Source organism: Pogona vitticeps, chromosome 4, assembly GCF_051106095.1.
Source record: "Pogona vitticeps strain Pit_001003342236 chromosome 4, PviZW2.1, whole genome shotgun sequence".
NCBI classification, from domain to species: domain Eukaryota; kingdom Metazoa; phylum Chordata; class Lepidosauria; order Squamata; family Agamidae; genus Pogona; species Pogona vitticeps.
The window spans coordinates 183,583,556-183,609,100 of record NC_135786.1 but is presented as its reverse complement, the minus strand read 5'-3'; the positions used below and the strand labels follow the sequence as shown (position 1 = coordinate 183,609,100).

Below are 25,545 nucleotides of genomic sequence, written 5' to 3'. Positions count from 1 at the left end.
GCTTCAGAGGAGATCGCCACACACACCTTATAAGTACAATGGTGCCTCGCATAGCGAGGTTAATCCATTCCAGATTAACCTTCGCTATGCGAAAACATCGCTCAACGGAACAAAAAAACCCCATTAAAACGCATTAAACTTGGTTTAATGCGTTCCAATGGGCCCTAAACTTACCGTTGAGCGAAGCTTCTCCATAGGGGCGGCCATTTTTGGGCCCTCGCAAAGCGAGGGCACGGCGGGAAAAGTTGCGGCGGCCATTTTGGAACCGCCGATCAGCTGTTTTCCCCCGCTTCGTTGTGCGAAAATCGCTAAGCGAATCACTTAGCGATTGTCGCACAGCGAAAAAACGCCATAGGGGCCATCGCTGAGCGAACGCTCCAGCGATGGCCCGGACCCCCTCGCTATGCGAATTCATCGCTCAACGGAGCGATCGCTAAGCGAGGCACCACTGTATTTAAAAACTACACTTATATTTAGCACTCCTTTATAAAAAAAGAAAATATTTGACTCCTTCTGGGATGGTGGCAACTCACATTAGGTCTGTTTCCAAAAGCAGCATAGAAAGGTTGTTCACATGGGGCAAATAAGTTCTTGATATCATTTAAACACTCAATTTTGAATTTTTCAGGCTTCTTTTCAATCACTTCCCTGGGGAGAAAAATGTATATAGTTAAGTTCTACTTACAATGAATTAGATGTTATTTGTGGTCTAATAGTAGGACAATGCTTAGGAACAATGTTTTCCCATCTTTAAGTAAAATATAAAGTGGTAACAGAGGCATGTAATTAGGATTTTTTTTTTGAGGAAATATGGATTAATATGTTGTGTGACATACCAAGTATTGCTCTTTTTAGCAAAACTTTTTAAACAGATGAAGCAAAATAATAAATTAGAGCACATGTATAGTGAGAGAACCTACAGTAAATCAGTGGAATTATGTATATTTATTGAATGAATGAATCAATGAATGAATCAATGAATTGCATTCCAGGACCTTGTTACTGCCCAACATATAAAGCTTTCATTCCAAAAAACTGCTCCTCTTTTTTGTATGTAATACAATGCCAGGTGTGTCTACATTTTGTTGTTTAGTAATTAAGTCATGTCCAACTCTTCGTGACCCCATGGATCAGAGCATGCCAGGCCCTCCTGTCTTCCACTGCCTCCCAGAGTTGCGTCAAATTCATGTTGGTAGTTGTATGTCTACATACAAGTGAAATATTTAGAATACACTCTTCATCAAGACTCACATATAATGTATAATGACAGAAAAAACACTATCACGAGTGACAAACTCAGTTATTTCATTTCTCTCTCCTAGTTATATGACAAACCCCTCCCATTTCATTTATTTGACCACTTCGTTGTGGAGGCAGGATGGGGAATCTCCCCGCTCAGCTGATGAGTGGTTGGTTGTGTGGAGAGAGGAGCAGGGAAGGGCTGGCTGGGCTTCTGCCGGGACTGGTGCGCCACTGCTGAAGGAGGACTGCAGTGCAACACAGAGCTTGGTCAGTGAGCCACCCAGTTCTGGGGGAGGCAACTGAGCCCCTGCAGCACCTGTGGTGCTGCAGTTCATAATCATATCCCCGAGATACAAAGTGCCTATCTCTATCATATACTGCTGACCAAGTGTGGGACATTGCTCTACGTGGTTTACACATGGTTTCCATATTTTATAAAACCGCACTGCTCTATGTGGTTTTATAAAATAAACAATAACCCCAACCACCAGAAAAAAACCAGTAAGATACATACTTCAAATAAAACCCCAAATGATAGTAGGCTCTGGGGAGTACATATAGACAAAGACTTAAGGGAACAAAAATGCCTTTAGCATGCTCTTAGAGGATGGGAAGGAAGAGGCCTGATGGACTTTCACAGGGAGTCCATTCCATAAAGTAGTCAGGAGTGCATGGTTTCTGGTGACTGTTTTCTTAGTCTCCCACCATGCAAAAAAACAGAGAAGGCCTATGTTGAACAGACCAAACAGGCTGATATTCTGAGGGAGAGATGCTCTGACAGATAGCAGGGCTCCAAACTGTTAAGGGCTTTGTAGACTAGCACTAAAGCTTTGAACTAGGCATGGAAAACAACTGGTAGCCAGTGGAGGTGAACCATAGCTAGCAAGATGTGACTGGAACTTATTCACATCTGAGACCAGTTTGGCTGCCGCATACTGAACCCGCTATTTCTGCACCAATTTCTGAACCAGTTTGAAGCTATATTTTGCTTACATACCTATGAAAAGCAGAAAATAAACTGCTGGGAGACAACATTAATGGCCCTCTGGGCAGAATTGTTCCTTTGTCATTGACCCAGTGTAAATACCCTCTTGTCATATCTGCCATTCCAATGGCACGGGCTGAACAATACAGAAACTTATAGCCATTCCTAGGAGAGAGAAAAATTACGTGTTCAGGTTCAATCCTGGATTGGGAAGATCACTCTGGTTGAGATAGAAAGATTTAAAAGAACCATTCATATCACACTGTATTTACAAAGATTTGTCAATTCATCATTTCCTCTAAAGCATTTACTCTCTAAACAGCTGGAGGGAGGAGTGTAGTTGACAAAGTAATGAGTTTAGCATAGTTCTTTCCTTAAATTCTTTTGTAAGCATTACTTCACTATAGAAAGCTTGCATTTGTTTTCAAATGCAAGAAATTAGGAGCATATTAATCTTGTGGTTCTGATCATTATCTTTTTAATTTTAGCTCAGAATGGTATGCCTGTGCATCAGTTTCTAAGATTAATGACTGTGTGCAATGATCTAGCATAGGGCCGCTATTTCTCCCCTTCTATACTGAATAAAATCCTTCTTCCTGCTGGGAATCTTATCATTTGAAGTGTCCTAAAAATCAAAGGAGAACGTACAGACACATACACAGATGGACAAAGGCATTGTAAGGAAAGACATATCTTCGCTGGAGCCCTCAAATATAATACACTTGGGTATACTGTACTATCAAAAGTACTTAATTTTCTCCACAAAATAATGTCTCGTAGTGTGATAAGTAATATCTGAACCTTCAGAAGCATTAACATGTCTGAATCACAGAATTTGATGATTTAACTTGGGTGGTGTCCATGCAATATTCAGGCTTAATCACGTGCATCCTTATTCAGAGCCAATTCCCACATTTGAGTAAGCATGCCAAAGACTAGCCTTTTAAGAAATCTTCAAAAGCATACAGCACTGTAGCTCTCAGTGACTGAATACATGTTTTTAAAAAATAAATGGAGAAAATGTTGAATCAAAATAAATCTGTTGTTACTTCATATTCTCTTTGTCTTCTGCACATTCTCTAACTCACAGACTGCAATACGACATGATTCCTCATACAACTGCCCTTCCTCTTGTGTTGGATCTCCATCATCATCAACACTGCTTGCTGTTTCTAACTTAAACTGGACCTTGGTTCTGAAACTTACACAGTATTATTCCTAGTGAAGCAATACGCTAGAGCATACATTCTTAACCTGTAGTCCATGGACCCCCAGGGAGTTGCAACGTCCTCACAGGGGGTCCATGAAGGCTTGAAGCAATGGTAGGTAGGTAGGTAGGAAGGAAGGTAGGTAGGTAGGAAGGAAGGAAGGATTTCTTTGATTTCTGCTAATAAAACAGTTTGGTTACTGTCAGGTAAAGTGACTTTTCAATATTATCACAGTAAATTTGAAATATAAAATAACCAATGCTGTTGATGAAGGTGCATTCCATTCAAAGCAAAATGAAGCTTCTTCCAGTCATCTTAAAACATGTTGCCATTATAGCAAGGAGTATCTATCGATGAGACCCTTTATGACAAACTTTAAATAAATATTTGATGCACTTTGGGATTTTAAATCCTGCATTACATCTTGGTGGCCCATGGAAACAAAAGATATTTAAAAGGGGGTCTGTGGTAAAGGAAAGGTGAAGAACTGCTGCACTAGAGGGAAAAAAATACAGTGGTGCCTCGCTTAGCGACGTTAATCCGTTCAGGAAAAAACGTTGCTAAGCGATTTCATCGCTAATCGAGTTTTAAAAGCCCAAAGAAACACATTAAAACACATTAAAACGCCTATGGGCTTTAAAACTCACCTTATGTGAAAATCCTCTATAAGGGCGGCCATTTTCGGTTCCTCTAAAGCGAGGCAACACAGCAGGCGGCCATTTTGGAACCGCCGATCAGCTGTGCGAAAATGGGGCCTTTGGGAGGACCACGGGGGAGCCCTTCCCCGTGGTCCTCTCAAAGTCCCTGCCGATCAGCTGGACGAAAATGCCGGCTTCGGGAGGATGGGGGGGAAGGGCTACGCCCCCATCCTCCCGAGCTGGGCGAAAATGCCGGCTTCGGGAGGATGGGGGGAAGGGCTTCCCCCCCATCCTCCCGAAGCCGCCATTTTTGCCCAGCTGATCGGTGGGGCTTCGGGATGATGGGGGAAAGGACTCCCCCCCATCATCCCGAAGCCCCGCGGATCAGCTGGGCGAAAATGTGGGCTTCGGGATGACGGGGGGAATGCTTTCCCCCATCATCCCAAAGCCCACATTTTCGCCCAGCTGATCGGCGGGGCTTCAGGATGATGGGGGGGAGAGCACTTCCCTGTGATCATCCTGAAGCCCCGCCGATCAGCTGCGCGAAAATGGGGTGTATGGGGAAAAATCGCAAACCGATTTTTCCCCATTGAAAACATTATGCGATCGCTTTTGCGATCGCAAAATCTTCATCGGTATGGGGAGTAGTCGTTAAATGAGGCACCCGTTAAGCGAGGCACCACTGTACAGGGCAAGCTTAGACTACCTCCAACGCTGAAGCATGGTAGCACCAAGAGGGTGTAAACAATGGGAAGACACAACATTCAAGAAAATGTGCAGGCAATCACAACAGCAGCTGCTTTGAAGATAGTCAATGGTGTTCCTCCTCTCCAGCCAAAACAATAATAAGCAGGAAGCTTTCAAACATCTACCAAAATCACTTTTATATATACCTACCTTTCCCCTCAGCGGGCAGAAGGAGAAAGAGGAAACCAAAATTTTTTCTTTGAAGTCCTCTGACTGAAATTTCCTTCTCTTACTTGTTCATTAGAAACCTTATATATACATCATTGGCAGGGTTACACTGTATTGTTATCATAACAGTCTAAGACCTACAGCAGAACACTTCCACATGTTGTATGTATAATTCTTTGTACTTTAGTTCCTATTTTGCTCTCAACTGAAATATAACTTGAAAACATAGTAGTAATACTGTTCCATACTAGAATACAAGATTCTAAAATGCATCTTTCTCCAGCTGACACATAAAGAAGTAATGTCAAACTTTATTTTATCAATTGTCATCCAAATTAACATAATCAGTTATGCCCCTCTTCTACAACTATTTTATAGGCAAGATACTCACTCATTAATAGAATGGTAGAGTTTTGCAATGCCTTGATGTGTCCAATCTTTGCCAAGCTGTGGTAAAATCTGTCCTAAAGCATCAGACCTAAACAAAGTACAAGGATTAGATATAGAAGAAAGGATAAAAACACATTCATCAGATCAAATATCAAAATAACCAGCACTAGGTTCTATAATGAGGAGGAAGACAGCCGTATATACTGTCCTACATTGACTGGAGGAAAGAAGAGAAAAAAATGAAAGTAGTGAATGAAATCTCCATAGCCCAGAGCAATTCAAAGCTTACCAACCACAAATGTTTAAGAAAATAAACATTGGTTTCCTTTACAAGAAAAGCTAAACAACTACAAAGACTGAAACAAAAGACAGGTGTATATTGCAAGATTTAAAGAAAAATATTAATCTTTAGTATATAAAGTATGAAAGTGGGATCTCTGGGGTAGAAATGGTTTAATACAACAGGTTTTGATTTATTAAGACGTATCATTCTACAGCTTACTTGGTTATGGTTCCATCAATATCAGAAATAACTATTTTGTCATTCCAGTTCCACAGATATATTGTTCCTGCACAGCGGCAAGTTCCTTGATACTGAGTTGTAATGCTGAACACAACATCATTTGGTCCATCTTTAAGCTTCAATTTTTCCTTTATAATAAAGAAGTATAAGCTTATTAACCAAAAGGAAACTGTTATTTCCCTTCCAATCTAATTTACATTTTAAAACTGAAGATAATGGCCAAAATCCTGTTGCGTACCTACAGCTGCATAACTTGAAATTCTGCAAACAACTTCAGAATCCACACAAATGTGGAAGTCATATCTACAAGCAGTTTTGCAGGCAGAGCCACACAACTAGTTACATAATAAACTACATAACCTGGCACATTATGTGGACTGCCTGGGCATAACTCCTTGCAAATTTCCTCAAGCTTAACTTTATAGTATGCCAAGTAGAACAGGATGGCAGCCAGTATATAATACCTTTCCCAAGCTTTTAACAGAAAAAATATACCAATCCAAGTTAAGGTAAAAGGGAACACAGAAATACAGACATTACATCTCAGCACAATATAACAACTTAGAATACTGTGCTAGTACTTATTTTCTCTTAGAATAAATAAATCACCGCAATTTAGCATCAGGCTAAAAAGCAGAACCACAGCCATCTCACTAAAAGAGCAGCAATCATAAGACTGGGACGTCGGCCTGACAATGGGACTTGCATGCAAGTAAAAATTAATATGGTTATTTCAATCAAATCCAGGATTAACCAATTGAAATATTGTTCCTAAACCTCTGCTGCAGTGAAAATCTCCTCTTCTTTAAAGCCTTTTAAGTTCTGAGATTTCGTGAATGGCATCTATGACTGCAAAACTGCAGAAAACTAGTCAGGGCAAGCAAAGTCACCAGCTCCTAAGGATTTTGGGACCTCTATGTCAACTATTCTTTTTGGAAGTAGCAACACACAAGTCACTCTCCAACAATACAGGAATTAAATAAAGGATTTTAAAATATGTATGAAAGCCTTATTTTAGTCGGTGTGGACAATTTGTGGGGAGAGCAGCAGAGGCCAATCCCCCTCTGATATGCCACAGAGGGCTCCCCACTAAAACTGAGAATGGCTAAAAGCCCACTTCCCAATTTTGTTAAAAAATAAAAATAAAAAAAATGGAGGGGGTAGGCTTTGCACCTCATTTTAAAGGAAAATCACCACCCCTGGAGGTGTCTTTTTTTACCAGACACATTTTCCCAAAAGGGGTGGTCCCTCTGTATGTCTAGAGACTTGAAAATTGAGAAGAGAGGGTTGCAAATGCTGATAGGTTGACCATTCCTGCTCTGAAGTTGCAGGCCAGGCAGGTCATTCTGCTAGACATATTACAAGTCTTCTGATATTATTTTTAAATTTGTTTTTATTTCACTCTTCACAAGATGGTAAGTTAAATTTTAATCATTCTAAAAGATGTTAGTCACCAAATTAAGTCACACCTTTGATATGCCACAAATAGGAAAGCTGCATAGCCACAGAGTCAAGCACTGTAGGAAAATTTTGTTCAATTAGATGCCTAAATACTTAAAACTGTGAGGACAGTTATAAGAACACAGTATCACTTACAATTTGCTCTGAAGACAACCGAAGTGACTTTTTATAAGAGGTAGCATTTCCATGGCTTGGATGTTCAAGTGAAGCAGAATTTGTTTCTAAAGATTCTTTCAGTTCTTGTGATCCTTCATCATCACTGGAAGAATAATCATTTGCAGGCCTAGCATAGCATAACACAAACATAACAGTAAAATGCATGAGATATTTCAGAGATGATTAAAGAGGTCCTTGGAAATATACAACTTGCAAAACTGTATCTAAATAAAACATTTCAAGAAGGACAAGCATTTGCTGTGCCTAGGATTAGAGAAAAATGGAAAGCTTATGGATCAGAGAAGCCATTAAGACACTAATGGATCAAGCTGCATATGCAACTGACATTTCCTTTGGGGGGAAAATTCTTAAAAGTATGGCTCTAAACTGAATGGTTTAAGTCATTTGTGTTTCTTCTCCATTTACATCCCGTATTCCTTTGTTAGAGAACACATACCTGATACTACAATTTAAGTACCATCACTGGCATACTATTGAGTGTAATGGACCAGAAGTATAGCCTGTCACTCTGAAGCACCAATACTGGCCAAAATAGTCTTCCATACCTTCAGGTGATGTAGGAAAAATGGCAACTGTCTTCAGCACCAGGTCACTGCTAATTCCCCATGTGATCCCTCATTGTGCACAAATCTTGTGGTTCTGCACAAGACCTAGAATCGAAGCAGGGAACGTGGCTGCTGCTAATTAAGGAGTCCCAACATGAATTCTGGTTTGTTCATGCAGTCACCCAATGTGTACATACTGTTGGATCACATGATGAATCACTGTATAGACTCTAATTAGTGGTGATCTGCCTCTGTAGGTGATATCATTTCCCCTGTGTTAGCATAAGTGAAAGGGATTCTGGCCAGTGTAGTCTTCATTATGAAGATTAAGAAACATACTTCTGGGTAATTTAAGCTTTTGGCAAAGTGAGCATGTAAGGTTTTAACCACTACTTGTTTGAAGTTAAAAAGATTTCACTGAATTCCGTTTTTATTTCTTTTCAGTTTTAGGACTTTGTGAAATAACAAAAAAGAACATATGGGATATTTACAGTGCCAAATGTTCTACGTATCTCTCACCCCTAAGTACTAGTCAAGTCTCCGCATTTATTATGATGAACTGTCACACAAGTCTGCTTTATACTGGTGTATGTCACTCTATAGAGTAACGTGGTGGCGCTGCGGGCTAAACCACAGAAGCCTCTGTACTGCAGGGTCAGAAGACCAGCAGTCGTAAGATCGAATTCATGTGATGGAGTGAGCTCCTGTTGCTTTGTCCCAGCTCCTCGCCAACCTAGCAGTTCGAAAGCATGCAAATGCAAGTAGATAAATAGGTACCACTTTGGTGGGAAAGTAAAACGGCGTTCCCTAGTCATGCTGGCCACGTGACAATGGAAACTGACTTTGGACAAGCACCGGCTCTACGGCTTGAAAATGGGATGAGCACTGCCCCCTAGAGTTGGACATGACTGGACTAAGAATGTCAAGGGGAACCTTTACTTTTACTTATGTCACTCTATGCTGTCCATATTGACTGGGAACAACACTCTTTGAGTTCTATACAAGGATGAGCCTTTCATGAGAACCCCCAGGCCAAATTATGGTAGTGAAGACTCTGAAACCAATAGGAGGTAGAGGAGCCCTCTCACTTCTCTGCTTTTCCCATGCTGCTTATCAATAAGCAGGAAGAAAAGCACCCTACTTCTCAATGTGAGAGTCATGAGGACTGCCTGTGACTCACAAAGGTGCATGAGAAGGCAAGTTCCAATGGAGAGGCAACCATGAGGCTTTTCGCATTTCTTCTTGCTCAACAAATAAGCCACACAGGAAGGACAGAGAGATGAGATGGCTGCTCTGCCTCCTGCTAGCTTGAGAGCTTTCCCTCCCATAATATGGCATATCAGTTTCTTGCCAACCTATGAGAGTGGAATCCCCTAAAATGTAGATTCCTAACCTGTGGTCTGAGGACCACAGGTTAAGAATCTATTTTTGCAGTTAAAATAGAATGAATGAATGAAAGCAAGAAAGAAAAAGAAATGCAGAACAAAATCTTAATTTCCTTTGCTTGTTTGTTTAAATTTTGGCTTATCTGAAGAACTTACATTACCTACTGCAAAAATCATGATTTCTGCATTGGTCAATGAGAAAGCTGCAAGGACCTTTCCTTAATGCCTTTGTCAAATGGCACAGTTAAGAAGCAAATCAACAGTTTGTCAGCCAATATCAAGGAGCAATTATTAAAAAGAATACACATGCCCCTCTACTTTGCACTGCAACTGGATGAAAGCATAGACATAACAAAGCGACTTTATTGTGCTATGTTAGATACGAACATAAGATAAATATTTTCAAAGATATACTGTTCATTTCCTCATTGGTATACACTACAGCTGAAGACGTATTTCAGACTTAAGTTTAGAACATCTTGTGACATGGACTACTTGAAATGCATTGGAATTAGCACCCACAGGCAATGTCTGGAAAGCTTACTGGAATTGTAGGATGGATTAAGGAAATCATACCATCATGAGAAACTATAAATTAATATTTGATCCAGTTCAGGGTTTTAAATCTTGAGTTAAGTATTTGGTGATACATGGCATCAAAAGATGTTTAAAGGGGATCCATGGTAAAGAAAAGGTTAAGAATGGTTGCCCTAAAATCTTTGGTTGCAAAGTTCCTACCTGGAAATAAAAGGGACTGAACCTGGTGGGTGAGAAGCTAACTGATGTATTTGTCTCAAACCTAAAGGACAGCAGGGCACGTGATTAAGCCCCTTCCTGGGGATTGAACCTCTGTGATTCTGCATGGAAATCAGGTGGCCTACCAGAGACACAAGAACTTAGCTTAAACAATTCAGTAGTTAATTCCTGTTCTCTTCTTCAAACATCAATAATTGACACTAAACTCATTTAAAGCAAACATACCGACTGTCAACTTGATCCTTCGTACTTGTTGACAGGTCATTTTTTGGAGCCTCAGATTTTCCCTCTTTTGTTTCTGGAAGCTAGCATACAAAAAGTACATTAAGACCACATCAACAAAGGACACGATGCATGGCAACCTAAAAAAACCATTTGCAATATTTCTGATTCATATGCCAGTCTAATTGCAAAAAGGTTCTTCAGAAATAGTAGTTGCAGCACTTGGGGTTGTGAAGAGCTGAAAGATGTTTTCACAACCACAGATCATTAGCTGCTTTATCAGCTGTCCCAGGCCACTAACAAAATCAACAGAAAAAAAATCTTATTGCCTTTTTAAGCTTACATAATGCAATTGTGTTCACTGGTTAATTGACACAAGTTAAGAAAATAGCATGGGCATTTACTGTTGAATGCTGAGTTATGCAACTGGGAACACAATGGCAAATGCCTACACAAACTTCATAACATGCAGAAATTTGCCAGTGAGATTTACACCGATTGTGTTATGCCAATAGGCATAACTAATAAGATTCTGACCAATCTCTGTCTTTGAAATATCTAGTCCAAATCTGCATTACTAATTGAAAGCACAGATATAACTCTTCAACAACAAAATCAAAATGTTTCTCTTACATCCCAGTCCTAACAATCTACATTAAAACTGTGAATGTAATTAACTCTAATGTTGCATAGCATATAACCAGTGGAGCTTTCCCCCTCTGATCTTCTGCACTACCAAAAAAGCTGCTTCAGAGTGTTTCCAAGCCCTCCAATCAGATTTTGAGGGTGGCATAGGAAAGGGCTGCAAGGAGAAGGGTGATGCAATCCCCACTGGTCCTGCTGATGGAAGCAATTACTGGATCATGATTACATGCATGTAAGCCATTTTATCTAGTCGCTATATTTAAAAAGTTATCAAATAGTTTAAAATATTAAGATGCACTGTTGTAGTTCTGCCATAGCAGCAAGGGTGGGTCGGGCATTACAAAGCAATAAGGCAACTTGATTCAGGGTTGGGGGGGCACTCAGAGCAGTACCAAGCAGGAAGAAATGGAATCTTCTCCATTTTTCCAGTAGTTCCCAGAAAAAGATTGATACAAGACATGCAATGTAATATTTAAACTAAGTTGAATGAATTAAAATTGAGAAGTAATTTCCAAAAATCTGATAAGCAAGGAGAAAATTACCATTCAGAAATGTAAATTAGTGAACCTTTGCAGATGTTATACTCCTGTCCTTCCTGGAACATGGTTCAGGAATATAGGTATGACACACTGAGGCCATATATTCCTCTTACAGTATGCTGGTTATATATATAACCAGCATACTGTAAGAGGAATATATGGCCTCAGTGTGTCATACCTGTATTCCTGAACCATGTTCCAGGAAGGACAGGAGTATAACATATATATACCAGTTTTGATTTCTTTACACCACAGCCCTTTCCTTATTACATCTAAAGCAGGGAACTCAATTTTAAAAGCATTTTGCTAACTATGCATTTAAGACTGGAATGAACTACAGGTTAAGATTCTAGTTAGTAAAACTAAATTTACCTTTGGAAATAAAGGCATCTGCAATGAAATAAGAGCACTGCATTTGTTCCTGGATTAATACATTGTTATTTAGAATGGCCCAGCATTGTCAGCTGGTGAATTCACTTTACCTGTTTGATCAAGCTGTCCTTTTTACGCCAAAACCACCATCCCCCAGACTTTTTTGGCATCTTGTCTTTTATCCAGGACTCAACTGTGGCCTGAACAAATTATAATTTAGTGTACATATACAGTTAACATATGAAAATTAAATTCCTTTTTAAAAAAACTCATGTCAGAAAAGGCTTTAAGAATCCAGTACAGTGGTGCCTCGCTTAGCGATTGCTTCGTTTAACGATGTATTCGCTTAGCGATGAGGTTTTAGGAGCGATCTTGCGCTCCGTTTAGCGATGTTTCCAATGGGGGAATTTCGCATAGCGATGTTTGGGACCATGCCTCGCATAGCGATGACAGTTCGGGGGCCCCTGTTTCGCTTAGCGATGTCCGTTTTCGCTATTTTTAAAGTGTCTTAAAATGTTCAAAAACTGTTTAAAATGCTTGGAATCATTAGTGCACCCTGTAAAACCTTTGCAAACTTAATTTGGCTTTGTTTTGAGTCTTCGTTAATTTTTGGTGAATTTCCCCCCCCCCCCGTTGGAATGCATTGACAGCTGTCAAACCTACAGTTCAATGCATTTCAATGGGGGGAGAAAAAATTCATCAAAAATTAATGAAGACTCAGAACAAAGCCAAATTAAGTTTGCAAAGGTTTTACAGGGTGCACTAACGATTCCAAGCATTTTAAACAGTTTTTGAACATTTTAAGACACTTTAAAATAGCGAAAGTGGACCTGTCAAAACCACTGAAATGCATTGAAACCTATTCAATGCATTCCAATGGGGGAACTGCATTTCGCTTAGCGATTGTTTCCTATGGCGATTTTCGCTTAAGGACGGTAATCCGTTCCCACTGGAACGGATTATCTGGTTTTCAATGCATTCCTATGGGAAATGGTGTTTCGCTTAGCGATGTTTTCCCATAGCGATGTTTTTTTGGAACCAATTAACATCGCTAAGCGAGGCACCACTGTATTTTACAAGTCACACATTCAACATTCTTCTTCATCCAAGAGAAAATCATTTATATTTACCTCGGCCCTTTCCCCATGTTAGGCAGATCATCCCAGTCTGTTGTTTTGTAGTTTAGCTCAAAATAACATTATTTTTCAAATATATGCATGGAAGGTAGCAGCTAGGTTTTTTTCTTTTTCTCCTATAGCTGGACAGTTGAGTTGAACTGATTTGGATGCAACAGGAACTTGTTGCTGTGATCTCATTAGCTGTCTTGGAAGGTAGCTTCAAGGCAAGTTCATGACAAGTTTCTACTTTCAGCCTAGACTTCTATCAATGTTGTGCTAAAGAAATGTATCTACAAATAGTTATTTGGCTCTTTATAGAGCAATGGTTCCCAACTTTTGAGCTCCTGATGGTTTTGGAATAACATCTAAAAGATTTGAGAACTATATGAATTCTTAAAATATCTTCTAGGAGTTCTGGGCCAAATACATTTATATGGCCAAACTTGGCCTACTTTCTATAGGTCTAGTTTTAAAAGGAAACATATACGTAATTTTCCATTTGGAGATAAGAGAATATTGATTAACATATGGTTTCTGTATAAAGCACACCAAGTTAATGTTTAATATATTAATAATGCTAATTTAAATTTAATAACAGCAAGTTAATGCCAAAAATTTTAACCTCTGACATTAACTAATGAATTTTCAGAGATGAATGTTCCAAGCTCTGAGGGCATCATGTACATACAATTCTGGCACTTCCACTCATCATGTTGAAATTTTAACATGTTTAAGTCTTCACATAATGTACAGGAAGGAGTGCAATTATCTGCACATGCTCTGCCCCTTCATATATATCAATGCAACTTTATTTAAGTCATGGGGTCCCCTTCTCTGTTGTGACCTCACACCCCCTTATTTCTCCATCTCATGCATCAATTAGGCATATGGAAAAAGAATGGGATAACCAGGAATTTTCAGAGGAATGCATGTGGTACCCGATAGATCTGACTTGTTATGTACATGTAGTACAGTCATGTCAACTGAGATATCAGTGTATCACAACTTGCCTTTTGCCTAGTTGGTGATTCTACCCTCATAAAGGCACATCAAATACATATTGTGAGGCATGATCTCACTTTGTACATATGCCCTGATTATGTCAGCTCTTGCTTCCCCTAGGACTTGGATGTGAGGAGAGGACAATGCTGCTGCCACTCCCACTTCTGTGATCCATCAAAAGTGATAGCCTAGTTTCCTGTATTTTTGAATATATATTATATTACCTGTGGCAAGCTCTTCTGGAACACCTGCAAGCTGAGAATCATAGGAGCTGCCAATGCCCAATTATAATACCTATTACATAGAAGACAGTTTCTTGTTAGGGAAATATAAACTATATACTCAAAAGAAGTAAAACAACATACAGATTCTTTATTGTAAACTAAAGGATTGTCATTTGTTTGGGTTGTTCTCATTCCTTTGGCAGCTTTAATTTAATCTGCTATGACTGTACAGCAGAACTTTTTACACTCTCTACTAACAAGAAAGAATTATGAAATAAAGTAGGATTTTAATGTTACATTGTTTTTCAGAGGGACAAGGAAGCCAAAGAATGGCAGCCAGAAAATATATCAACGAATCAAAATAATTAAAAAATAATGTAGCAGAACTAACAAAAGATTCAATGAATATTAATATTTAATTACATGCTACCCAGTCAACTTTGATTTATGAGAACACTTCCGAGGGGTTTTTTTAGGTATAAAATAATCTAAGGTAGCTCACCAGCCCTCCTTCCAAAGGCACTCTGAGACCATGCAGCCTGCCCAAGGCTATACTGCTTGGCTTCTCTTCAGGGAGGCACAATGGGGAATGGAACTCCCAATCCCTGGCTCTGTGGCCAGTCACTCCAACCCATTAAGGCTATCCAGCCAGCTTTCAAGGAGTATTACCTGTTGTATATCCTTATTACAAGATTAGGGTTGTCTATAAGTCCTGGGTTCTCAGCAAATTCATGGTAAGTAATGATATGTTCCAAGAACTTTTCTGCAATGAAAGATTATTTTATTAATTCACATAACTTAAGATGTTTTTGTTCTCTTCTGCAAATAGTGCCTTAAATTATTATGCTACCGTGTTTCTCCGAAAATAAAACAGGGTCTTGTATTAATCTTTGCTCCAAAAATGCATTAGGGCTTATTTTCTTGGTATGTTTTATTTTACAGTCATGTCATCTTCTTCTGGTTGATGCACAATAGTGGAGGGCGGGATTTCACTTAACTAGGGTTTATTTTGGGGGCAGGACTTATATTACAAGCATCCTGAAAAATCATACTAGGGCTTATTTTCAGGTTAGGTCTTATTTTCGGGCATCCCTGTGGCAAATTGACCACAAATCCCTTGCTGCTCTATATGTTTACATGCCCCGTGTAACATTTTATTTTGATATTTCCCCCTCTTGAAGTGTTGTTATTTTGTTTTATTTTTATTTATACATAATGTTTTAGTTGACTGTAAACCACCCAGAGTAATGCATCTGCACTAATGGAGTGGTATACAAATTTAATAAATATATACATAAATACTTTATTAGAATCTTTTGCACACTTATGTCAAATCTTAATATACAAAAAGGCTGAAAGAAGTCTCAAGAAATGTCTGGTTTTTTGGACTCTGTAACACTATTTTATTTATGAAATAATCACAGTAGGGAAAAAAGTTTGTGTTATTGAAAAAACTGTCATTCCAGTAACAGCAGCAGACTATTATGCCTTAAGAAAAGTGTTCCACTTTGTAGACAACTCAGTTGAGAGACTCTGGAAGATAATCCCTCAGGGTAGTTCTGTTGCAATGAAAGTTGAAATTGCACTTTGGACTATTAAAAGTTTCTAAATGGCTTCACTATCTTTTATAAACATTTACTAGCTATAACTGACAACTACATCATTAAATTACTTAATTATTTGATGAGCAAAACCTTGTTCTGCAAATTATACCTGCATAAGGGTGGTGACATCACTGGCAAGGGGCTATTTTTCAGTGATTAAAAAATGCATGCTGCCGTCCCATGGCTGATTTAGTCAGTCAGTAATGAGTCTCATTGTGTGCAAGCCATGGGAGCCCTGGTGCAGAGAAGAACTCTTTAAATATTAGCAATCTGCTGGATGATGTAAAAGGAGATTTTCAGCAATTAAAGAGTTCCTGCTTCTGTCCTAAGGTTTACACAGCTCATGTGCAAGATGATTACAGATGGATAAGACAATCCATGGAACATAAGCAGAAACTGTTTATGGAAACTCTCCCCCTGCCAGTGATGGCATCATTCTTATACAAATTGAATTTAGAGAACAGAATTTTCACCAACTTTAGGTTTTTTTTTAAAAAAAGGAACAATAATTTCAAGTACAAATGATGATACATATCTTACAGTTCGATAAAGTGCACTGTTCCACAGCAATTGGTGTTCTCAAAGCCATATAAATGCAGGTGTTTATATGTTATTAAACTTAAGACATTTCTGCATACCTTTCAATATCTCTCCATTTTCACTAAGACCTCCACAAAGTGATAATGTGACATCAGGCAAGTCCATTGCAGAATCAGACATACATTCCGTACCACTATCTGCAGCTGCGCTTCCAACTGACTGTGGAGACTGAGAGCCAGAGAGGGTATCAGACTCTATCCACTGTCTGGAACCTGGATCAGAGTCACTGAAAGCAAGAAAAACAAGTCTTTTATTAGGGATAGGAGAGAAATGTGTTCATTTGCATTATAATCCAACCTTAACCTTAACATGTGAAACCGAACACTTACCTTCTGGGCTTCACCCTTTTCAAGTATCAGCACAAAAATAAATATGTGAAGAGTATGTATACTAATTCAATTCAGTAAAGGGCATATTATTAGTGAAGAAATGCACAAAACTATAAAATATGAGTAAACAATTTACAAAAATATTCATGGCCAAAATGTTTAAAAGCATGCTTTTTATATTAGGAGAGATACATTAAAAAAACATACATATTTCTGTGTTGACTTTCTTTACAATTCACAAGATTATGCAAAATTCAAAAGCTAATGCCCAGTATCAACTACTCATTCATCTGAAGACCTACATATAACTGAACATTTCACTGGGGCATACAGTATGGTCTCCTGTCAATTAGAAAGTACCTTTTCGGAAAATAAAGAGCTGCAACTTCAGGTTCCAAAGCTGTTAGGTCATCCAAATATATGTCAGCGGGCCCTTGGTGATGGCTTCTCTTATGTATCCCTGGGAGGGGGGAAAAGTCCTTTTTGAACAGCTGATGAACATATACACATAATCACACACTGTAATTAAGTTGGTGGCAATGTTTCTGTGAAAAGGTGCTCATTGTTACGACTGCTGCCAAATAAAAAATGAGCCATGCACCTCAATCTAATTTGGGGCAATCTTCAAGTCACATGCACTCCATGCCATGCTATGCTATGCAAGAAGGTCTCAATCTGCCGCAAAAGCTCAGTTAGTGGCACAAGATGTTACAGAGGGAAGGAATGGGAAAATCACCTTATCCTTTCATTCACATACATTGAACTGAAATTGACTTTGAGAGTGCTACTGCACATGTTAGAATGTGAGGCATATAGCAGAAGAAATTCAGTTTGAATCTGTATACAGATTTCATTTACTATAACTTTATATTATGCATCACAGACTGGGAAACTTTTAAAAACAACCCCTCCATTACAGTGGCTCCACTGGCTGCTGATCTGTTTCTGAGACCAATTCAAAGTGCTGGTTTTAACCTATAAAGTCCTTAAATGGCTTGCGTCCAAACTGTCTGAAATACAACATCTCCATGCTGGGTGTTAAGATAGTCAGGGGAGGTCTTTCTCTTGGTCCCATCACCTTCACAGGCAAGATGTGGTGGGAACATAGGAAAGGGCCTTCTCTGTTGCTGCTCTTACACTCTGGAACTCCTTCCCATGGGATGGCAGGCTGGCCCTATCTTTGTTGTCCTTTTGCCAGCAGGTGAACACCTTTCTTTTCAGACAGGCTTTTCTCTTAATGACTGGCTATCTAAGAAGTTTATTTTTTAATGGGATGGTTTGTATTTTTTGCTACTTTTAAATGTGTTTTAGAAATGCTTTTATCTAACATTTTAAATATGTTTATTTCATTCTTTTGTTTTCAGCTTTCAAATATTTTTTAATGATGTAAGCTGCCTTGGGCCCTTTTTTAGGAGAAAGGTAAAGTAAGAATATAAGATACAAGAATCTCTCTCAAAAATGACTAAGAATTTGGAAGCAAGCAAAAATGAAGTTTGATAGCAGATAATCAATAAAAAGTATGTACCTTTTCTCTTTGATGGAGAATCCAGTTTTGCTGGTGGCTTAACTTCTGATGTAGAACCCACCAATGGACTGGGAAGAACATCAGAGTATGATGAAGATGAACTCTGAAGCACTTCTATAACAGGTTCTGTTGCTGAAGTAGTAAGTTTCTCTTTAATATCTAGTTCCTTTAGTAGAGGATGAGTCCTTGGTTCAGGTTTTAGTACTGTACAGACAGAATCATTCACCAAAACATCATCTTCCACTGCATCTGTGCTGGATATGACCCTAAAATGAGTCTTTTCTGATGGAGTTATTGTGGCTGTTCTAGGATGCTCTGATTTTTCCTTCTTGCTTATCTGAAAAAGAATGGTGTTTTTTTTCCCAAAAATTGCTTCTATATTCTGCAGTAGAATTACATGAAGAGTTGAGCTGGTCAGATAAGCTAAATTTCTGTATTTAACAGTGGTGAGAATAAATTGCACAAAATATCTGAAAGAAACTGGCAAGGTTTGAAGATATATCCCTAACATTAAGTGGAAAGGGGAAGGCTTCTGTTTACTTCATAGTCTGAAGTTGTTGTTATATATTTTGGAAGCTGAGAACAATGCAAGCTTAATCGGTGCAGTGCAACAATGCAAGCCATATCAGTGGCAACTAGTACAACTTGTTTTAAGTATTTAAAAATTATAACAATGTCAGTGCAAAATTAAACTAATGAAAAAACAGAATAAATGTGCAAGCTACTTGCAGATTAATTCAGACTTGCCCATTAGTTACAAAAACTTCCAAGTGCAGGTAGTTTTTACTAGCCTGTGCCATTAACACAGAAAAGTGCCATTTAAAGCAGCAACACTGACAGATGTTTATAGGTTTATCATGTTTGTTTGTTTACAAAGAGCAACAGCTATCTATCACTGACACATGCCTAATTGTCCATTAGACTTCAAAGATACAGAACTTTGCAACAGGAGTCACCACAAGGCTCTTTCATACCCACGCAAATGTAAGGCATACAACAATTATTTTACTTCCAGAAAATACAAACTGTTTTTTTAAAAAGAACTTCAAATGAACCAGAAGGGGGAGCTATCTTCACATTCTTTCTAAGCTGTATTTATGTTTATAACAGTGTTACCTGTCAGCATTTAAGAGGATTTTCTTTAAATTTACCAATGGGGAAATAATGTTACCTTGGTAGATTCTGGAAAGCCTCCCCATGTCCATTCCATGTGAGACTCTACTCTAAGCAAGCTGTCTGCAGGCTTAACTTCCAGTTCCGAATCACTTTTAGGACATGTTGTCTTGCTAAAGGTGCTGTTAAAATTTAAAAAAAGTTGTGTTTTAGGACATATGATGTGCAGCTACTTTCAAGGGGAGTTTTTTTTTCCCATTTAGAGAGATTCATTTATTTAAAGGAAAGGCAGAAAGCCAGGCTAGAGTTTCAGACTTTGAGACTGGAAATTAAAACAAAAAATTACAGCAGGCCTATAAAATTTAAACAGATTTCTGTATAATGTTTCCAACATTACTGTCCTCATGAGATATATACCAAATCTGAAATGGTTACAGTTGCAAGTTCTCTCTTTTATTTGTTGAGTGTATGTAATTATTATTTTTATTGTGTTTTGATATCGTGCTGTATATCTAGTTTTAGCTGCCCAGAGTGGCCTGGTTGCCAGATGGTACGGGGTATGTATGTATGTATGTATGTATGTATGTATGTATGTATGTATGTATGTATGTATGTATGTATGTATGTATGTATGTATGTGTGTATGTATGCATGCATGCATGCATGCATGCATGTATGCACGCATGCATGTATAAATAAATAAATAAATAAATAAATAAATAAATAAATAAATAAATAAATAAATAAATAAATAAATAAATGGATAGATGGATAGATGGATAGATAATCAAACAAACTCATATTCTGCAGGTTTAAATACAAACAGCAGAGGACTCTCAACCCAAACCAGATGTTAAACACATATTTGACTGCTGGCAGGATCAAATCTGAATTATTAGTACTAAGGCATGTATATTATCTGAGATGTCCAAAACAGGATGGTATCTATAACACTAGCAAACCTCCTTATTTCTAGAACTGACCATGTTTATTAAAGACATACACAAGGAGGTTCATTGACTTGTCCAATGTGATCATCATAGAATTATTGTAGGGCTGGAAGGGGTCCTGGAGGTCTTCTAGTCCAACCCCCTGACCAAGGCAGGAAACCTCACACCATCCTGGACAGATGGCTGTCCAATCTTTTCTTGAAAACCTCCAGCAATGGAGCGCCCACAACATTGGGAGGCAAGCTGTTCCACTGCTTAATGGTTCTCACCGTAAGGAAATTCCTCCTTATTTCCAGGTTGGATCTCCCTGTGACAAGTTTCCACCCACTGGTTCTTGTCCTACTCTCAGGTGCAATGGAGAATAAATTGATGCCCTCTTCCCTGTGGCAACTCTTCAGATATTGGAAGACTGCTATCATGTCTCCTCTTAGTCTTCTCTTCGTTAAGCTAAACATACCTAGTTCTTTTAGTTGTTCTTCATAGGATTTAGCCTCCAGTCGCCTTATCATCTTTGTTGCTCTTCTCTGAATTCTTTTACAGATTGTAGATATCAACTTATTTTTCATCATCATTTTATCCACCCATATAGGCCAAACCCAGATTTTACATGGCCTATGAGCAAGATACCTGGAAAGGGCCATCTCCTTGGCACTGCTATTAATGCTCTTTTGGTTGCTCTCTTCCTCTATGCTGAATCCTAACCAGTAGTGGGAACACCAGGAAGCTACTGTTTTCCTCTTCTTGTTTAACTTTGGGTGCATGGTAGGTTGTGTGCCTTGGCAGGGTGACACTTGTCTTGCTCAATAATTTGCTATGGTGTTCCAATAATTTTAAGCAGCAGAAGACAAATTCCACAAAAGAGTTTGCCACACTTTGTGAAAAGCTTCTAATTTCAGATGCTGGAGCAACGAAAGTTTAGTTATTTTCTTGAGAGCATGAAATGAATGAATGAATGAATGAATGAATGAATGAATGAATGAATGAAAGAAAGAAAGAAAGAAAGAAAGAAAGAAAGAAAGAAAGAAAGAAAGAAAGAAAGAAAGAAAGAAAGAAAGAAAGAAAGAATGAATGAATGAATGAATATTCAGAACCATGGCAAGCTGCACAAGCCCATCTGTAAACAGCCAAATGTTCTACTTTCTGTAATGCTTATATTAGAAATTCACTAGTCTGGAATATTACAAATTGTTAAAATGTGACTGATGAAAGTTACTTACTTCTCCAAAGGTGACCAGTCTCCATCTGATAAGGGGTAATGATCATTTGAGTGATAAATCAATGATTCTTTATACTCCTCATCCTTCAGTGGGGAATCTGGGGCGCTTCTGTGAAAGTAGGAACAGCGTGTTTAAAATGGACTTTCCAAAAAAAAATCAAATGACATACAGTAACTGATGGCACTAAAGGGAAGAATGTAAATTAAGGGAACTGATAAAGATACCTCTCGCCCACATGGTAGCACCACATTTATAAATTTATTTTATATTTTATTTTATTTTTATTTATTTTTTATTTTTATTTATTTAATTTTTTATTTATTTATTTTTATTTATTTTAAAATATTTTATATTTTATATATAGTTATAAATTTTATTTATAAATAAATAAAATAAAATTTTCAACAGGAGTTGTATCTTCAACCAATGAAGGCTAATAATGTAAGCTGAGGAATAAGAAAATTACTCCCCCTCCACACACACACCTCTGGCACATCCTTACTTCTGAACAGTAACAGCAGCTTTCTCAGAACATTCCATCCCTTACCTCAGCTATTGTGTGTGCAAGGGGGTGAGTTAAATGCTGGCCTCTGCTTTAGCACTTCAGCATCAGATGAAGTTGCCTGCAGAGGGGGGTATTCAATGAAAATCTTTCTGCCCAAAGCTTTTGTTTGTTTCTTTGATATACTGTCTGCAGAATGATATCTTTGTTTTTAATATACTGACTTTTTTCAGTATGTGTGCTCTAACAACATGAAAAATATCCATGAAAAAATTATGAACACATTTCATTACTATACAAACATAGGAGTCTTCAACTGCTATAATATGTGCAAAACACATGTGGAAATTTGAGATTTAAGGGTTTCCAAAGGAGATCCTCCACAAAATTCCATAATTCCATAATGTTCACTAACTGCTAATGAATTAATAGTATTTCAATTTTCTTTTTTTGGCAGTAATAGAGGAAATCACAAGTGAATAATTATGGTATCAGTCTCTCTATAGTGATAAAATATTAACACATTATGTATACTACATCCTATATCATCATCCATTTAATCATCCATTTTTGCAACCAACTAGAATAGATATGCAGTTACTTTCTTTAAATTCTAATTTCCATTAGGAATTAGACAGTTAAACATTTAAACAGTTTTTCAAAGAGTTGAGGACAATTTTTTTCCAGGATTTCACACTGTACGCATATTATCACTTATGAGCAATGTTCCCTCTACGGTATGCGCACATGTGGGGGCATGCAGAGCTCCATCAACACTACATAACAGCAGCTGGGAGTCAATGCATGTTTACTTCCAGGTTTTGGATGAAACCTTGCCCCTGTGCGCAGATGAGCGAGAGGCTCTTGCAGAGCAGGGATAAATATTAGCGGGAACATCGTAGCTTGCCATAATGTGACAATTTCTTCCCCCCCAAAAAGGGTACCTAAAAATTATACCTAACAGGCTGAATATTTCTCTCATCATCAGAACTCATTTCCATTTCAAAGACTTCTTCACTTCCAGGAGAAGAGATGTGATCATCTTTCTTTGTATCTTGTTTGCATTTTCTTTTCCTCCGCTTCTTCTTCTTCACTGACCCAGAGGAAAAAACAGGTTCTGTTTCCAGAATTTGTGGGATTTCTGAGCTTGGACACATTCTTTCATTTTCACTTAACTTTAGCAAATCATCATCAGTTTCTTTGAAGAAGTGGGTATCTGTAGGAATTGGTGATGTTGCCAAATGTGCAGGAACTTTTTCCTAAAAAGTTAAGTTAGTTATGAGTCATACATACATTAATAAACACAATGCATGATGTATGTAATCATTATAATGCATGAACATTCCTAATTCCAGATGAACTGAGTTCCTTTTTCTGCCCAGAAAATGAAGAAAAATAATTATTATTCTTCATTTTTTATTCAATTTTAACATACAAAACAAAAAACCCTAAAGAAAATCTACATATAGTTACACTTAATGTGCTTGTCCCAGAACCAGTGCAGATACTCTATTTCCTTCCTCTTATGGAGCCCCAGTCCTTTTCTAGAAATACACTGACTCTTGCAAAGGTACACAGGCCTTACGCTTTGTTAATACAAAATCAATAAAATATCCCCCATATATCTCTAAACATCTTATTTGCTATTCCTTTTTTTATTTTAATATTATATGTTAATGTATCATTAATAGCTATATTCCCTATTTCTGTATACCATTCATTTAATCAGAGATCACACTTTATTTTCCAATTCTTTGCAGTTATTAGTCACTGTTGTTAGATTTGTGCTCAATTCTTGCTGTACAATTCCCATGTTCACTCTCAGATATTGGAACTGATCACACATCTATTAACAGCAGCTAAATGAATAATAGCAAACACTTGTAAGTCTTCTGAGCAATGAATGATAATAATATTACTTTGAAGCGGAACAGACTTCAACATTACCCAGGCTATATTTCTCATTCTGATTATATTTCTGTGTGTGGTGGTTACAACTGTGGTTCTGTTCTGTCTTTTAAAGTAACGAACAAGAATGATGCAACATACAGATCAGTGAAGACTGAGATACAGAATCCACATCAATTTGCTCAAGACATGGGTCAGCCAAAGCTCTTCTAGGGCCCAGAGGATTGCATTTGCAAGTAAAATCCAGTAATCTGTACAGTATTTTGATATTGAAACTTAGAAGTAGCTGCACACAGTTTCTGTGCTTCTCTATATGAGGTGGCAGACTCTTGGCCAACAGTTTAAAACAGAATAAACCATATCACAACTATCTGAAGGACAGCAGGAGTGATACTTTAAAAGGCATTATAACAGGTCACCACACTACCTTTCCCCCCAGTAGCAATGAGCTAATTCCCTCAGTCAAGAACAGTAATGACTAACATAACAATTGACTTTTCAAAAATAATATTGCAGGTTCTGACTGCCCTACTGCCTGCTGCTCCCATTTTTACATGCAGTTCCATGTGTATGCCCTTTTATTTTATTTTTAACCTTCTAAATAACCTGGAATCAATTTTTATAAAGGGCACTATAAAAATATATATTTCAAACAATTCAAACAACAGAAAGATAATTCTTGCTTTTGATACTTCAGGATCTAACTCTCTGCTAGTCTACTAATGTGTACTCAAGTTATAAAAAACAGATGCCACTAATTATGGAGCCAAAACAGAAAAGGCTCAGCAATTCTATAGATTAAAAATACTGTACAAGGAAAAAGCCTTATGATCCCTAATGAGATTTTGCCAAGTTTATTAGTACATATTTCAAGCTCTTCCCCATAATGCTAGCCGCTGGTGAAGCCCCCTTCCCATATCCAGGCAGTGCCCTGTCAAAGGCGTTTCTAAGAAGCAAGATGGGAAGTAAAACTATGAACAGAGAGAAAGAGGGAATGACAGACAAGAAGGAACAGAAAATGAGAAAGAAGATAGTAGAAAAAATTGGTAGCTTGAAAGAAATATAGGGGAGAAGGAAAATTCTTTTACACTAGTAGAAAAGAGTTAGGAAACCTGAAAAGAAAGGGTGTTTATGCTTTTTCCAAGAAATTTCCCACTTTTTTTCCTTATCTGTTTCTTTTTAAATTATATAAGAGATATAATATAAACTCCTAGATCATTGTTGAGTTAAAGTAAAATCAGAGATTATTAAATGCAAATATCCAAATAAAAAAAAAGCTTATATCCTAATACACAATGGCCGGGATTTTAATACATTTTTGATGGGGAAACACAGTCAGCAAAAATCTGTGACAAAATGCTGAAAGAGAAATCTCTCTTTCATTTAATTCACATTCTTTTGGTGACTGCCAAAAAGAGCCTCTTAAATGCAAATGATTTGTGTTTATGAA

General features: G+C 37.9%; 1 protein-coding gene across 2 annotated transcripts in view; it reads right to left on the bottom strand.

Annotated features, from left to right (window-relative positions):
• The window catches only part of LPIN2 (lipin 2), a 47,066-nt gene that overhangs the window by 6,894 nt on the left and 14,627 nt on the right, over nt 1–25,545 (bottom strand). Inside the window, exons 4-18 of one of the 2 annotated variants that reach the window (XM_020794513.3) lie at nt 23,145–23,446; nt 21,686–21,793; nt 19,577–19,700; nt 18,406–18,742; nt 17,241–17,340; nt 16,590–16,777; nt 15,017–15,110; nt 14,348–14,417; nt 12,114–12,203; nt 10,451–10,530; nt 7,498–7,645; nt 5,881–6,029; nt 5,380–5,466; nt 2,240–2,392; nt 534–648 (exon numbers count right to left, since the gene is read on the bottom strand). In XM_020794513.3, the coding sequence (XP_020650172.3) occupies nt 534–648; nt 2,240–2,392; nt 5,380–5,466; nt 5,881–6,029; nt 7,498–7,645; nt 10,451–10,530; nt 12,114–12,203; nt 14,348–14,417; nt 15,017–15,110; nt 16,590–16,777; nt 17,241–17,340; nt 18,406–18,742; nt 19,577–19,700; nt 21,686–21,793; nt 23,145–23,446 (2,145 nt within the window). The remainder of the gene's footprint in view (nt 1–533; nt 649–2,239; nt 2,393–5,379; nt 5,467–5,880; nt 6,030–7,497; nt 7,646–10,450; nt 10,531–12,113; nt 12,204–14,347; nt 14,418–15,016; nt 15,111–16,589; nt 16,778–17,240; nt 17,341–18,405; nt 18,743–19,576; nt 19,701–21,685; nt 21,794–23,144; nt 23,447–25,545) is intronic. The other variant, XM_020794515.3, reaches the window with a different exon arrangement.